At 33.3% G+C, this 14567-nt stretch overlaps 1 protein-coding gene across 5 annotated transcripts in view; it reads left to right on the forward strand.

The window, feature by feature from the left end:
* LOC124357955 (transcription factor SPT20 homolog) overlaps window positions 1-14110 on the forward strand; it is a 50863-nt gene extending 36753 nt beyond the window's left edge. For all 5 annotated transcript variants that reach the window (XM_046810108.1, XM_046810111.1, XM_046810110.1 and 2 more), the window contains 4 exons: window positions 861-946; window positions 5777-5865; window positions 6001-6053; window positions 7527-14110. In XM_046810108.1, coding sequence (XP_046666064.1) covers window positions 861-946; window positions 5777-5865; window positions 6001-6053; window positions 7527-7708 — 410 coding nt within the window. In that variant the 3' untranslated portion in view covers window positions 7709-14110. The remainder of the gene's footprint in view (window positions 1-860; window positions 947-5776; window positions 5866-6000; window positions 6054-7526) is intronic.
* The last annotated feature ends 457 nt before the right edge of the window (window positions 14111-14567 follow it).

The following is a 14567-nucleotide window of genomic DNA, read 5'->3' on the forward strand; positions in this document are numbered from 1 at the left end:
CACTATAGACATCAAATTGCAACAGCAAATCAAATTGAGTGATTACAACATAAAATTTGCGATTATATAATATGCTAAAATTAAAAAATATTGATCCCGTAAAATTACTGGATCCACACCATATATTCGTCTGCACTATATAAAGTTGTCTGCGCCAAGTCCAGGCTGTACGGCGTATGGTAAATCTATACAAATCTTTTCATCAATGAGTTTGACCAAATCTTCCATGATCACTGATGGCCGGCCAGATCACAGTGTTCTTCATGGACATTTTCCCGTCCATCTTTGAAAGCTCTCACCCACTATCGCAACTTTGCTATCACTTATCCCATTAAGGCCGTACACTTCGCTTATCTGTCCATAAATATCCGCTGCTGGAACGTTCCTTGCTGTCAAAAACCGGATAACTGGTCATATTTCACAGTCGGCGGGTTGATAAAATGTTTTGAACATCTTAAATTCACACAGTAAAGACCGCTCTGAATGATTTCACTGTAAATAGCGTTATTTCGTACGCAAGGCTGCAGGGAGTTGGCGTGCATGCGCATTGTGCTGTTTACTTGCCGCTCGAATCGTTACCGTGAAACAAACCTTGCTTTCCAGATGACCTCAGTATAATATTTTGACAATGCAGTAGCCTGTCTCTTTCTATTCTTCCGATATTAATTGAAATGTAGACTAATAACAATATTACAAATTTCATCCTGTATTTCACAAATGTCATTAAGTACAGTACGCAAAACATAAAGTGTGAGTTATTACTAACCAAGATATAATACGTAACAGAATATTTGATACACCTTATAATTGTATCATGACTTGCATTGTAGTAGTATCTGCAGTTATAGTGTCTGTTGCAGTGACAGCACAGCTGCTGACGTCAGGCAAGAGTCAGGCCACCGCTCAGACCATTCGAACTTCTAGCACTCCCACCACCTGCAACATCGTGAGTACCACATTGTACAGATTCCGATAATTGTGATTAAATAATTAGAAGTTCAGTTGTATTTGTTGTGAGGAATTTTCAAGCTACAATCGGACTTCACTAATCGCTAACATTTCAACCACGTCGCCACAACGTCAAAACACTCATCTTCTATCCTAAATTAAACTGGTTTTTTTCTTGCGGATCTAATCTTCAGGCACAAAGAACTAATACATTGAGGACCCAGCAGAATAAATGGTAATCCAATATCCATCACAACGAGAAACTCACAAAACTCCTCTCAACACACCAACTTGTCTTCTCAACTCCTTCTCTCTTCACATCTACTCCAGTCCCAGTCGATCAGCTGATTAAGGCACAGACTGCCAATGAGTCATCAAGGGTCACTACCTGTCATAGCATAGCTTCGTCAGGCCATTTGTCCGTTACGAGTAGCTTTACTGTCAGCAAAATTTGCCACGTTACATTCTCATCATTGATAGAACCAATTATTGTTAATCTGTCTCTACTTAAAAATGAGATGGGGCAGATGTATTGAAAATATGGTGATGTATAGCCTTAACTTCAGCTTTCCTATAACTTAAAAAATGAAAATCAGGTTGTTAATTTATAGTGACAATTTATCAAAATTTCAACATAATTTTTAAACTTACAGGTAAACACAGTGGTTCTGCCTTTAAACATCTTCAAAACCTAATTCATAGGATTCCATTTAAATCATTTGCAGTTGCAGAGAAAGAGATGTATCAATTCTCTGCAAGACTGCTGAGGGCTATTCAATTTTGTGACGATTTAAAAGGCTATACAGTGGAGTCCCGCTAATCCGAACACGTGTAATCCGAACGTCGGTTAATCCGAACAGGTCCAGGAGGAATTATTTATAACGATAATGAACAGTTATAGGAACTAATTACATACAAAATGAAAATGGGTGCATCATTTCGTACATAAACAAAGAAAACTTTAATTAAATAGACATACAACATTTTATTAAGACAAATTGTTTACGGTACAGGACATAAATAATGAAGTTAAATGCAGTACCAAATTGAAACTTATAGGTTAAGTATGAATTAAATTACTGTATTAAGAAGTGAAATCAAACAAAAATTGGACGTACAGTACTAATATTATTATTGAGTACAATATTAATTGTTAAAAGACATAAATTCAGTTATTGTCTTCTGTCACATTAAAGAGAGTCTATTGGATGACGCGTAGTTTCGTACAACTATTGAACGCGTGGACCCGTACAATATCCAGTACGCTCACATTGCTTAACAATAGAACTCTCACACTAAACACGGTAAATGTGCTTAGTATTCGCAAACACGTTTATTTGTCAAGAAATACAATGCAACAGTCAGAAAACATGTTTTAATAAACAATGTTGATAATTGTATAACAAAATAGACCCATTCTCAAGTTTAAAACCGTATTTTTCTGTAATTCTGGCTAATCCGAACAATCACATAATCCGAATAGGGCTCGGTCCCAATTAGGTCGGATTAACGGGACTCTACTGTATTAATATTAAACTTCTGTTTATTTGTGAAAAAACAATTAAATTTGATAGTAAATATGTTAAAAAGTTTTAATTTTTTTAATCAAAATTACTAACAAATATAAAAAGTACGGAAAAATCACTCTCAACCACAAAATAAGAAATTTTTCTTTCTGTTAGATGTTTTTTTTGTGGGTTTTCCTTAAGAAACCAAATCTGACAGTGGAGATGATCTAACCCAAGTACCTCTAGCTCAGATCAATTCTTTTATTTATTGAATTGGTATACTGTAATATTACTTTTGTTATGCTTTATTTTGTTGACATTCACATATATCATTGCATGCTTCACTGGGAATGCATCATCATGTGTGCATCCATAGACTGTAATTTGTAGTCACAATTCATGTGTTTTACCCAAGTCTCATCTCTTGTAATGGTTTATTTTGTTGACATTCACATATATCACTGTATGCTTCACTGGGAATGCATCATCATGTGTGCATCCATAGACTGTAATTTGTAGTCACAATTCATGTGTTTTACCCAAGTCTCATCTCTTGTTATGGTTTATTTTGTTGACATTCACATATATCACTGTATGCTTCACTGGGAATGCATCATCATGTGTGCATCCATAGACTGTAATTTGTAGTCACAATTCATGTGTTTTACCCAAGTCTCATCTCTTGTAATGGTTTAATCAAGCGAGTCACTATCTTTTCCGTAGGTGTCCAAAAGTATCAATGCATCATCATGTGTGCATCCATAGACTGTAATTTGTAGTCACAATTCATGTGTTTTACCCAAGTCTCATCTCTTGTAATGGTTTAATCAAGCGAGTCACTATCTTTTCCGTAGGTGTCCAAAAGTATCAATGCATCATCATGTGTGCATCCATAGACTGTAATTTGTAGTCACAATTCATGTGTTTTACCCAAGTCTCATCTCTTGTAATGGTTTAATCAAGCGAGTCACTATCTTTTCCGTAGGTGTCCAAAAGTATCAATGCATCATCATGTGTGCATCCATAGACTGTAATTTGTAGTCACAATTCATGTGTTTTACCCAAGTCTCATCTCTTGTAATGGTTTAATCAAGCGAGTCACTATCTTTTCCGTAGGTGTCCAAAAGTATCAATGCATCATCATGTGTGCATCCATAGACTGTAATTTGTAGTCACAATTCATGTGTTTTACCCAAGTCTCATCTCTTGTAATGGTTTAATCAAGCGAGTCACTATCTTTTCCGTAGGTGTCCAAAAGTATCAATGCATCATCATCATGTGTGCATCCATAGACTGTAATTTGTAGTCACAATTCATGTGTTTTACCCAAGTCTCATCTCTTGTAATGGTTTAATCAAGCGAGTCACTATCTTTTCCGTAGGTGTCCAAAAGTATCAATGCATCATCATGTGTGCATCCATAGACTGTAATTTGTAGTCACAATTCATGTGTTTTACCCAAGTCTCATCTCTTGTAATGGTTTAATCAAGCGAGTCACCATCTTTTCCGTAAGTGTCCAAAAGTATCAATGAAGCAGCCATACACTGGTTTTTTTGGAGTTTCTGTTAAGATTTTTGGTACCCATCTTGCACAAAATGTATTGTAACATAACTTCTGAGAAACAAACTTCTTGGATTGTGAGAAAAAGTAAGAGAGAGTTCAGTTATTGTGAATCCACGGTCTTCTTTAAACTTATCATCAACTTCAGAGACAATATCATCAGTCTGTGATGATGGCCGACCACTTCGTTCGTCATCATGCACATTATTTCGGCCATTTTTAAACTTAATGCATCACTGATTCACTCCATCTTCAGTAATCACATCGTTCCCATAAATTTCACAGAGCTGGCGATAAATCTCAATTTTTTTTATTGTGCTTAGCCAACAAAAACCGTATTACCGACCACACTTGACAATTGCATCACAAATTTTAATTTTCTATTCTAAAACAACAAGGAAGGGCAGTAATCTCTCACTAGAACGACTGGGTAGCCACTGAATGGAGAAACACTCTGACAAAAATTGACGTCTAGCGGCTACAGAGCGAAACATAATCTACTTTATGGATAGCCCTCTTATAAATGGTATAATTATAACAGCTTAAGTATGGTAATAGTACATGTTTTAACACTTTGTACCCTGGGCCCTTAATACATGTTTCGGCGTGTCTCCCTGGGAGTTTTATGATGCTTTTAAAAATTCTGTGTTATTACAGTAATTATGTTATAAACTCATACTATATATCTTTTTAAAGATAGAGATACATACTTTTTTAAATGTATACAAATATAAAGTTTATTTTCAAAATAAAATTATTACATACTATTGAATGTTATGTAAAAAATACAAAAAAAGTTTTTGCTACATAGCTTGTTAGTTCAGGTAGTTCGCCTTAGTGTGGTGATTTTTAAAGCACAATGGTCTGAATCAAATACAGGATCTTGCACATTTTCGTTTAGATCGTTCATAAAATCAATATTTGGTATCCTAGGTGTGTATCAAAATCATCGTCACTTTCCGACTCTGAGTCAAACAAAAGATCGCGAATTGCATCTCTTTTGATTTCATCGCCCATATTATTTAAACTTGAAAATAATAAGTAAAGAATATAAAAGAAAATCAACGGAAAGTCGAGAAGAAAGAACAAAGCGAGTGTAAATACAAAACAAAAAATACGGATAACCTCACATTGCCTTTACTTCATTCAGTAAGAAACTAAAGTTCTGATTATTTACAAACAGTTAAATTCACATTTATAATACATTATAATAACATTTGCTTCAGTATTTGTCGGCAAGATTTGTAGAAAACTTAGTAAGACATCACTAAGACTCACAACAACACACAACGTGAAACACTACAAAGCAAACTGACAGTACCGACGATCAGCCGCGGCGCTTACGATCAGCTGTCTAGACTCGCTTGTTACGACGATAAATATACGTATTTCATTACTAAAACGTGACCCAGGGATCTCAAAACCAACAAATACGAACTTAGACAACCAATGAACATAATCAAAATGTTTGAATCCAAAAATAAAATGACTGAGCTAAATAATACAATTAAATAACATGACCCGAGCTATACTCGGGCGCCGGTAGCAGGCGCTGCCGACACGGCCCGACCTATACTCGGGCTCAGGGTACAAAGTGTTAAGGATATTAGAGCTGTGTGTTGCCTGTTGTTTCATTCAATTACAGGGTGGGCACAATCCAGAGGCCGAGGGCAGTGGTGGCTACGAGAGCCAGCAAGCCCACACTCAAGGCTAGGTCATTGTTATCTGTTGTCTCACTCAATTGAATGACTCAATTGCAGGGTGGGCAGTCAATACAGCTGGTGGGCACAATCCAGAGGCCGAGGGCAGTGGTGGCTACGACAGCCAGCAAGCCCACACTCAAGGCTAGGTCATTGTTATCTGTTGTCTCACTCAATTGAATGACTCAATTGCAGGGTGGGCAGTCAATACAGCTGGTGGGCACAATCCAGAGGCCGAGGGCAGTGGTGGCTACGACAGCCAGCAAGCCCACACTCAAGGCTAGGTCAGTGATAAACAACCAGCGACACACACTCAAGGTCACTCCAGCCAATACAGGTACAGTTACAGTCTTGAAATTATTTCTTGTAGTATAACTTCCAGTGGTTTGTCCCAACGTATTTGGTTAAAGTGGTCATTGCTGATATTAGTGAAAGTCTAATTCAGAATTATTGAATCTCAAATCTGTTTCCAAATGTAACAAGTTTAATTTCTGATTCTGGAAATTTCAAATTATAATATTTGTTTTAACCTGTCAGATTTTAATCACTAAAGCACCATTCTACCATTCTTAGCCTATGAAAACTGCCAAATGCCAAAAGTTCAAGAAAATCTAAGAATTCCACTTTATTATATCCATCATTTACCTCCTCCTTTTATTTATTGTAGAATAAAATGGGCTTCCACAAGAGTATATGCATTTTATCTGCAAAAATGTGGGCTTATAATTATATAAAATGTATTTAAACTGGAAGTGTTAAAAACTTAATCCATCTTTAGCCATGATAAGGAAGTATTAAAATATTATAGAGGAACATTTAAACAACTACAAAAATTAAGAAATTAACAATAAATTAGCAATCATGTGTTTGTTAATGTCAAGCAGCAAATGTGCGAATGTGGACACAGTTTAACAGATAATAACATTCATGTAACAAAAAACTAACATACGCTCGGGCACTTCTGTTTCCCTTCATGATAGTTCACCAGCATCGATCACAACAGATCGACAACGCCTGCAGCAAATGGTTCATTGTTTACTAGTTTGGCGTAAGAAAGGTTTCACCTAACCTAACCTAGTTTCTGTTCATACATAGTAAAGTCTTACTACATGTTTATCCTGCTTTATTTGTACTCTATTATATTATTAACTAAATAATGGTTGTTTTTGTCAGCTCTCCTCGGAGATTTTCAAGGTAAAATTCAATATACTATTTTGATTTTGCAATTTTAAATCACTCTTTTTTAATGATTCCTGTCTATGAGGAACTACAACCAAGTAAATAATTCCCTTACCGTATGATTTTTAGTGGTTGTAGTTTCCTTGTTGGTTACTTACAACTAGGAGCAACAACTGAAGGAAAAAAGTTGTGATTAATTTGAGACAAAAATTAAATATTGAATAAAAATTTGTATACAAAATTATGGTATCTATATTATTAATTCGCCCATGCTATAAAATGAGTATCTTAAGAGCCAAGAATAAAACTTACTTTTAAATTTAGTTATTTCAGGGTACAAAGTAATCATGAATCATGAATGTGCAAGATTTATAAATGGTAACATATTTTAATCAGCAAATATCTGTATGCTTGCTATTGCAGAACTTTATTAAAGATTATAGGTTAATTTCTTTGGTAGAAATTTTATTTTAGTATGTTGGTTGTGCTATAGTGCTATTTGACCTTGGCTTCCAGGATCTGAGTTAAACATGAGTAGCTCCTTAACTTTGTGAGTTAATGTATTGAGAGATCAATTATAATTACAGATTTACTTGATTGTTCTATCGATCAATGATGACATTGTTTGCAGTTGTGCGAGCGGCCGATGTGAGCGGAACAAGCGGCCAGGTACTGACTCTCTCCCCTCATTCGCAGATACAGATACAGACTCTGCAGAAACAGGCTCTGCAGCTGCAGCAGTTCCCTGCGACGCAGCCCGCAGCCATCGCGGTCAAACATCAGCGCCGGCGCTCCACTGCCTACAACAAGTAGCAGCAAGTAGCTGCTGCCTTTATACCTCCCCTGTTGTCTGTTGTATTCTGTTCTGTACAAGTCGATTCGAGTCTACAGGTCTTGGCTTATTTTATAATATAAACAATTCAAGTTTGTTTAGCATCACGTTTTGTAATTATTTAACATGGCCAGTAATGCGTTATCAGAAAAAGTTGGAGTATGTTGTCTCCAACTCGGCTTGTTCACTTTAACATAATCAGTTCTCTGTTAATTGTTTTAGTAAAAATTAGACCTAATCTTCTGTTTTATGTAGTTATCTATAACAGTGCTTGGAAGCAGTCGCTAGCTAGGCTAGCTGCAAAAATACGCAGATACCGCATAGTGGTTCACACAAATTCAATGTAAAATATACCTGCTCTTTCGTAATAAGATCGTAAAATGCTCAAAACATTTTTTATGTATTTAATGATAATTTTTCAGTTGAGGTGTGTGAGTTCAAACATATTTGTGCCACCCTGCTTGTTTAATCTCATGTAGGAAAAATAATATATGCAACATGGCACAAACAAAGCAACAAACTGGCGTGGTACGAAGAACATGGACTTTAGTTATATAAACAAAGATCGCCACATTCTAACATGGCATAAGTAATGAAAAGGTAGAGAACCGTGTCCTTTCATTCAATTTTACTTTAAAATATGAATATATAGAAAGGAAAAGGGGGTTCCCAAAAGTTTTCGCTCTTTGGTCAACAATAATTTAGATTAATAAATTTCAATTACTATCTATTCCAACATATTTATTATTTAAATATTCTACATCAGCTTCTAATTTTACTAGTTAAGCTAATGTAGCTGGTGTCATAACTAACATCTAAGTTTTCCAGTTCACACTGTGTCTACACATTGCTAACACAACTTAAACTTTTAGACATTCAGCCTTTTCAGAACTGACAGGTCGGTTTGCTGACAGTTTTATTGTTTAACGTCTGTTGACTGTAAATTGCTTTCCAGTGAGACGATAAGTCTCGAGATGCTTGCAAGCAATGTTCCTCACAGTGTGAGCTAGAAAACTTGGATCATAATCAGCTCGTAACATCCATGTAAGCTGTACAACCGAAATAAAAAGAGCTTAAACTGAGTCTTTGATTGTATTGTAATTAAAGTTCAATAATTAGGGCTTTATTTAATGGTGCGAGAGTTTTTAAAATATAACCAATCTCAGCTTGACTCACACACCTCTACTGTTTACAAAATTGTAAAAAAAGAATGCATGAAAAGAATTGTAAACCAAAAAGATTTATTACTGAAAATAATTTAAATTGACAAATCATGTTACATAATGTAGTTATCACAAGGGTAAAAGGTACATTATTGTAAAAATAATTGAAGTTAATTACTAAAATGATTCAAAATAATGATTTTAATATATTTTAGAAAAAAATGTTCGGACAACATTGCAACAAGTCATTGTTGAACTTAAAATAAGTTAAAAATATTTGCTTCTACGATATTAAGAGTTTGAAAACAGAATAACGGTGTAAGATATTTAACAATAAATATGAATATCTATAATAAGCATTTACAATATAATCATCAAATTATCGCATAATAGAGGTTAATTTTTGTGACGTTAGCCCTCGTTGAAAGTGTATATAATATGTTTACCCAGCAACAATGCATAATGACTGGTTGTTCCTCATTAGTAACAAATAAGATTTATGTTATGTTATTTTCTTATTTTTATATGTTTGTACCAATTTTTTTTAGTTGTTTATCAGTTTTTTAGTACATTTATTCTCAAAGCTACATGAGTGATATTATACTTTACTGATTGTGTACGTGAAAATGTTGTATGTAAATCTCCGTACTTATTTATAATAGTGAAGTTTCTCTTATGTAAGCAATGTTTAACTCGGTTATAAATAGCTGTGCTAAGAACAAATGAAAGCATATCAGTAATACGAACATTGTCACTGCTCATGTAATAGACGTTAGACCGGATCCAACTTAAAAAAATGTATTTCAGTCATTACGTGGATAGTTATTGTTCTATGTACTTATTTTTAGTTTTGAAAAGCTGCTAAATTACATATAAAGTATTCTAATGGCTCCATTTTAGTTGCAATTTGCGTAACGGTAGTTATTGTTCCAATAGTATGACACTAATGAACAAAATATAAAACTACGTTTTTTCGGAAGTACCGACTTAGTTGTGTTCAGCAACTGGTACACCAGGTCGGAGAAGGTTAATATACTTGATATATGGGTGGAAGTATTTCTACAAGTTTGCAATGTGTAGTTGAACTTTTGTGTGATGAAATTATATAAGCTGTGTTGCATGTATAATAGAGGAAAAGGAGATCATAATAACACAAGTAGTGAAAGAGCCAAGAGTCAATTTACATTTTATAAGCACACAACCCATTTTTTTCATAAAATCAATAAAAGAATTTCTCTTGAGAATGAAATCATGCCAGTTGTGCTAGTCATGGTGGGTGTTGAAATAAAAGGGTTCGTGAAAATTATAATTTATTTTTTTATGTCTCAGTATTTTTCACCTTGACATAATATCCATTTAAGGTGTACAATCAAAACAAAAAGAGTGTAAATCAAGATTTAAATGAGTCTTTTATTGTATTGTAATCATGAATGCTGGAAATTCTGATTCTGAAACTTAAAACAACCGTCAGACACATAAAGTTATAGTTATATCTACATCAGCCAACAATTTAGACTGAAAGACACCATTTTCAGCCAAATAGTCGGTCGTAATATGGTCGGCTGATGTCGATACAACCATTATTTACGTGACTGGTTTGTCAAAGCTGAACAAACATGATGTGAGAAAAATTGTCATTCAATATTTTGAACCCTTTCAAACCATCCAATTTGGACTGTAACAAAATTAGTGTGACTGAGATCGGTTTCTTTTGTGGGAGAAATTCCTTCACTGTTTTCATAAAAAATTAGGCAGAATGCTCATTCAGTACGAATTTGCTCTCAACTTGTAGATTTTAGCTTTGATTGCATTAACTAAAAATCATCTAATGCTTTAAATTGAGGGACGTAAAACATGAGTGATCGGACTGCCCTCTGTGGAGTAAGAGGGTCAAGTTGTAAACGTTTATAAACAGTAACAATCTTAGTGATGTGGTGCAACCCTAGCATCGGACCTCAGAATTGATTGAAATAACCTCAACAAACCCCAAGTTGTCTCCTTTGTAACTAATACAATCAGAGACTATAGTGTCTAACTAGAAAGTATTACAATTTTACATGGTAGAAATTAGTGGAGATAGCGAACTACAATGTGGCGGTCCAGTCCATTGTATCACTGACATGCATCACAATGTCATTTCATCACACAGAAATTCAGCTGTGTATAACAAATAAAAAATATTAAAAGAGGAGCTGACGAGAATTCTGACAGTATATTCAAAGTAGTTATAGAATTTTGTGATTAAAAATTTAGACCTCATCATTTTGTAATTATTTTTTTTAATCTGTTAGAGAAGATGTTTGAGCCCGTATATTATTTTTGATAATTTGACAGCTTTATTAATGAGTATAGTAAAAATCATAGAAATTATGATAAGCTTAGCATTTATTCCATCACCATTTTAAAATCAGATGTGTAGCAAGACAATAAAAAATGTACGGACAAGATGAAAAATTATGTAGCAGGACTATTTGTAATTTAATTGCCATCCATTATCAAATTTCTACAAATCGTAGCGATTGTTTGTATTTTTTAATATTTATTTATACTTATTTATTCTTAGATCCATAGATTTTTTACATACCAAACTTATAAATACTGAATTTATAGTTCATAGTATAATATATGTAAGCTATGTACAACTATCACATATTGTGTTATCACTGTTTGAAACTATTAGAACTTTTTTGGGTAAGGTGCTTGTATGGTACACTTAAGCTGGAAAGTTGTTTACGATATTTCTTAATATGCTAATTAAGTGATTTGTTTTCTTGGAAATTGTTAAGAATTATCAAAAATAGAACACAAAGATATAAATAAAGAAAACCATCCAAAATACTTCATGAGCAATCAAAAGGAATGATAAATTTCATATTGTATAGCATAACCTTTCCTGGTGTATTGTTACGAACAATGATAAATATTTGTGGTTTTAATTTTTAACAATCATAAAAAAATATTACAAAAAATAATTAGTAACAAAGTGAGTCACAACATTTACTAAACTTATTATTAACACCTTTACTGATGGTCTCAATGACTTTGGATCTTGTAAAGATTCAGCAAGACGTAGGGCATCTCCTGCAGTCAATATGTTAATTATAATATACTGTATATTTGTCTTTATTAATAATGAGTATTCTCCCTCAACTGATAAAGATCCTAAAAATGACTTCATTATTTTCATGTAAAGCTGTGAGTTCCAGTAGTTCATGAAACTCACTTTATGACTATCCACAAAATGTTAAGATAATTTTCATAACCTTTTCTGTTACACTGATTCTCTTCTTATGGTCATTATTTATATTTGTGAGTAAAATGTTCAAACAATTTCTCTTGATAAGAATCAATTAACCTAAAAATTCAATTACTGGCTTTTGGTTACTTGAAACTTTGGTGTAATTTGAAATTAAAAGGAGAAAATCAATATTTAAAATGTTAAGTTTATTGTACTATGTAAAAGAAGCATTACAAACAAATGGCAACTTTAAAAAAATTAATAACCTGGATAGCTACGATAAATTTTTTTTAACGATTTGGTTCGTTGGTACATAACCAAACTGTATATCTAATGAAAGTATGAAGTAAAAAACGGTATTAATATTACATATTCAATACGTTAAGTTGTTTATTACGTTTTACAACATACTGCTTACATTACTTCACTTAATGTAATAATTATAACATATATTTTGCAGCTCTTTTAAATTAGAGTTTTATTATCAATATACCAGGAAAGGGGAGTAATACAATTTGAAAACTTGTTTGTGATTATTGATTCAATATTATTGTTTGAGACGCTTGCTCCATGTTACATACTGTTTTTAACTGTTTGAGAAATTCTTGTGGTGATTGTTATAACTATAAGTGTTTTCAGGTAACGAGTGTACCATATCTTCTGTCCAGTTTTAAAGATAAATTAAAGACAGTCGAATGTATATGCTAGTATGTTGATTTTAGTAAGCCCAGCTTTGTAAATTTATTGTTAAGTAATTTTAATTGTTAAAATGTGTATAACAAGCCCACGTTAAATTATAGTATTGGTGGCGGGCATCGGCCTTAATGGATGAACAGATTGGGATTGATAAAATGCATGCACCGACTTTATAAAGTTAGAAATTATATTTAAAAATTGTAAGTCTCGATAAGTTATATATTAGTTAAATTGTTATGTAAATATTGTGTATTTTGCTGCTAATATTTATTTAGTTGACTGTTCTAGTCAGTTGCAAGCTGCGCGGTTGTGTATGACTTGTGTACCTGCTCCCCCCACTATGTATGCTTTCTCAGAGAAATGTTTAGTTCAAATATCGATGTAGCCTAGTTGTTTGTAAATAATGTTTGAGTTGTATCACCGCCGTGGTCACATGACCCGGACTAAGAGCTTCTACTGCCCATAAAGCCACCATTGTCAGTGTTCCTCTGGATCTGTATAAATATATGTTCCTGTGACAAATATTTTTATACCGACAAAATATTCAACTGCTGTTGATAATGTTTCTGTATTTTACAAATTACTAGATAGATAGAAAATACTTTTCCGAAAAAATAATTTTTGTTGTGTAGTCAGAATAAATCACTTTTAATGATTGTAAAAAATTAACCCTGGCAGTGTTTATAAGCTAGTTTGTATTTCTGTAACATGATTCAAATCTCGTGTTTCAGCATTTACCAAATATTCTACTAATGAAATTCAAAGCATACAATTACTCTTGTCAAATTTACAGTACTCTTTATGTAACAAATTTATTGACAATAACTGTGAAAATCATAAATTTTAAACAGCAAACAATTAATAATTTTTCAACTAAGTGATATAATGTGTATGTTTTTTATCCTACTTCAGAAAACAGTACCAAAATGCATTTCAATGGGAATACGTTTCCAAAACATATTGTGTACGTTCAGTATACGTACTATACTGTCCATTCACTTAGTCTGGACTTCTTACACAGTTAATTATTATAGATTTCACACATTTGTTTGCCAGTAAGAAATGCTTTGAGTTTTCCATTTATTTGATCACACACAATTGCAATTATTACCTTTATAAAAATAGTTCAAATAAGGTGTAAAATAACAAATTTATAAAAAAAGTTAGGTGAACTTTATAGAGGACCTGTACTATATAAGACTGACTGTATGTAATAAAGTAGGGATGAGCCGATCCCGATTCTAGAGCCTCGTTTGTAATGATATGAATATATTGACAATTCTTGATGCTTTGGTTCCTTTTATTCAATTCCGATACCAGTAATTCCAATTTAAAAATGTATTTATACACATTTTGATGTGATAGGTTGGTTTTTGGTTCTACTGACTTACACAACTGATGTATACAAAATCCAGTTTTTAGTAGATCCGTTAATTTCTATGAGAAGAAATGCTATAGTTGAATATGATCAGGACTTTTGAGGAAACTCAGTGAAACTGCGGTGGCCATAAGATACAGATCAGTGAACCGTTTTAAAGTTGCCACACTGAAGGTTTGAATGTCATTATAACATTTTGGATTTACAATAAGCATATCTGCACCCAGTAGCCTACAAACAGCTCTAATAAATTAAATTGTACAGTGTGCTATAATGTGAAAAGAAATTGATCATAACGCGAAGGAGGAATTGGCATTACTGACGAAAGTTGCAAAAAATCAACAAGAGAATAATTAATAATTTAA

The sequence above is a fragment of the Homalodisca vitripennis genome, chromosome 3 (genome assembly GCF_021130785.1).
Source record: "Homalodisca vitripennis isolate AUS2020 chromosome 3, UT_GWSS_2.1, whole genome shotgun sequence".
NCBI classification, from domain to species: domain Eukaryota; kingdom Metazoa; phylum Arthropoda; class Insecta; order Hemiptera; family Cicadellidae; genus Homalodisca; species Homalodisca vitripennis.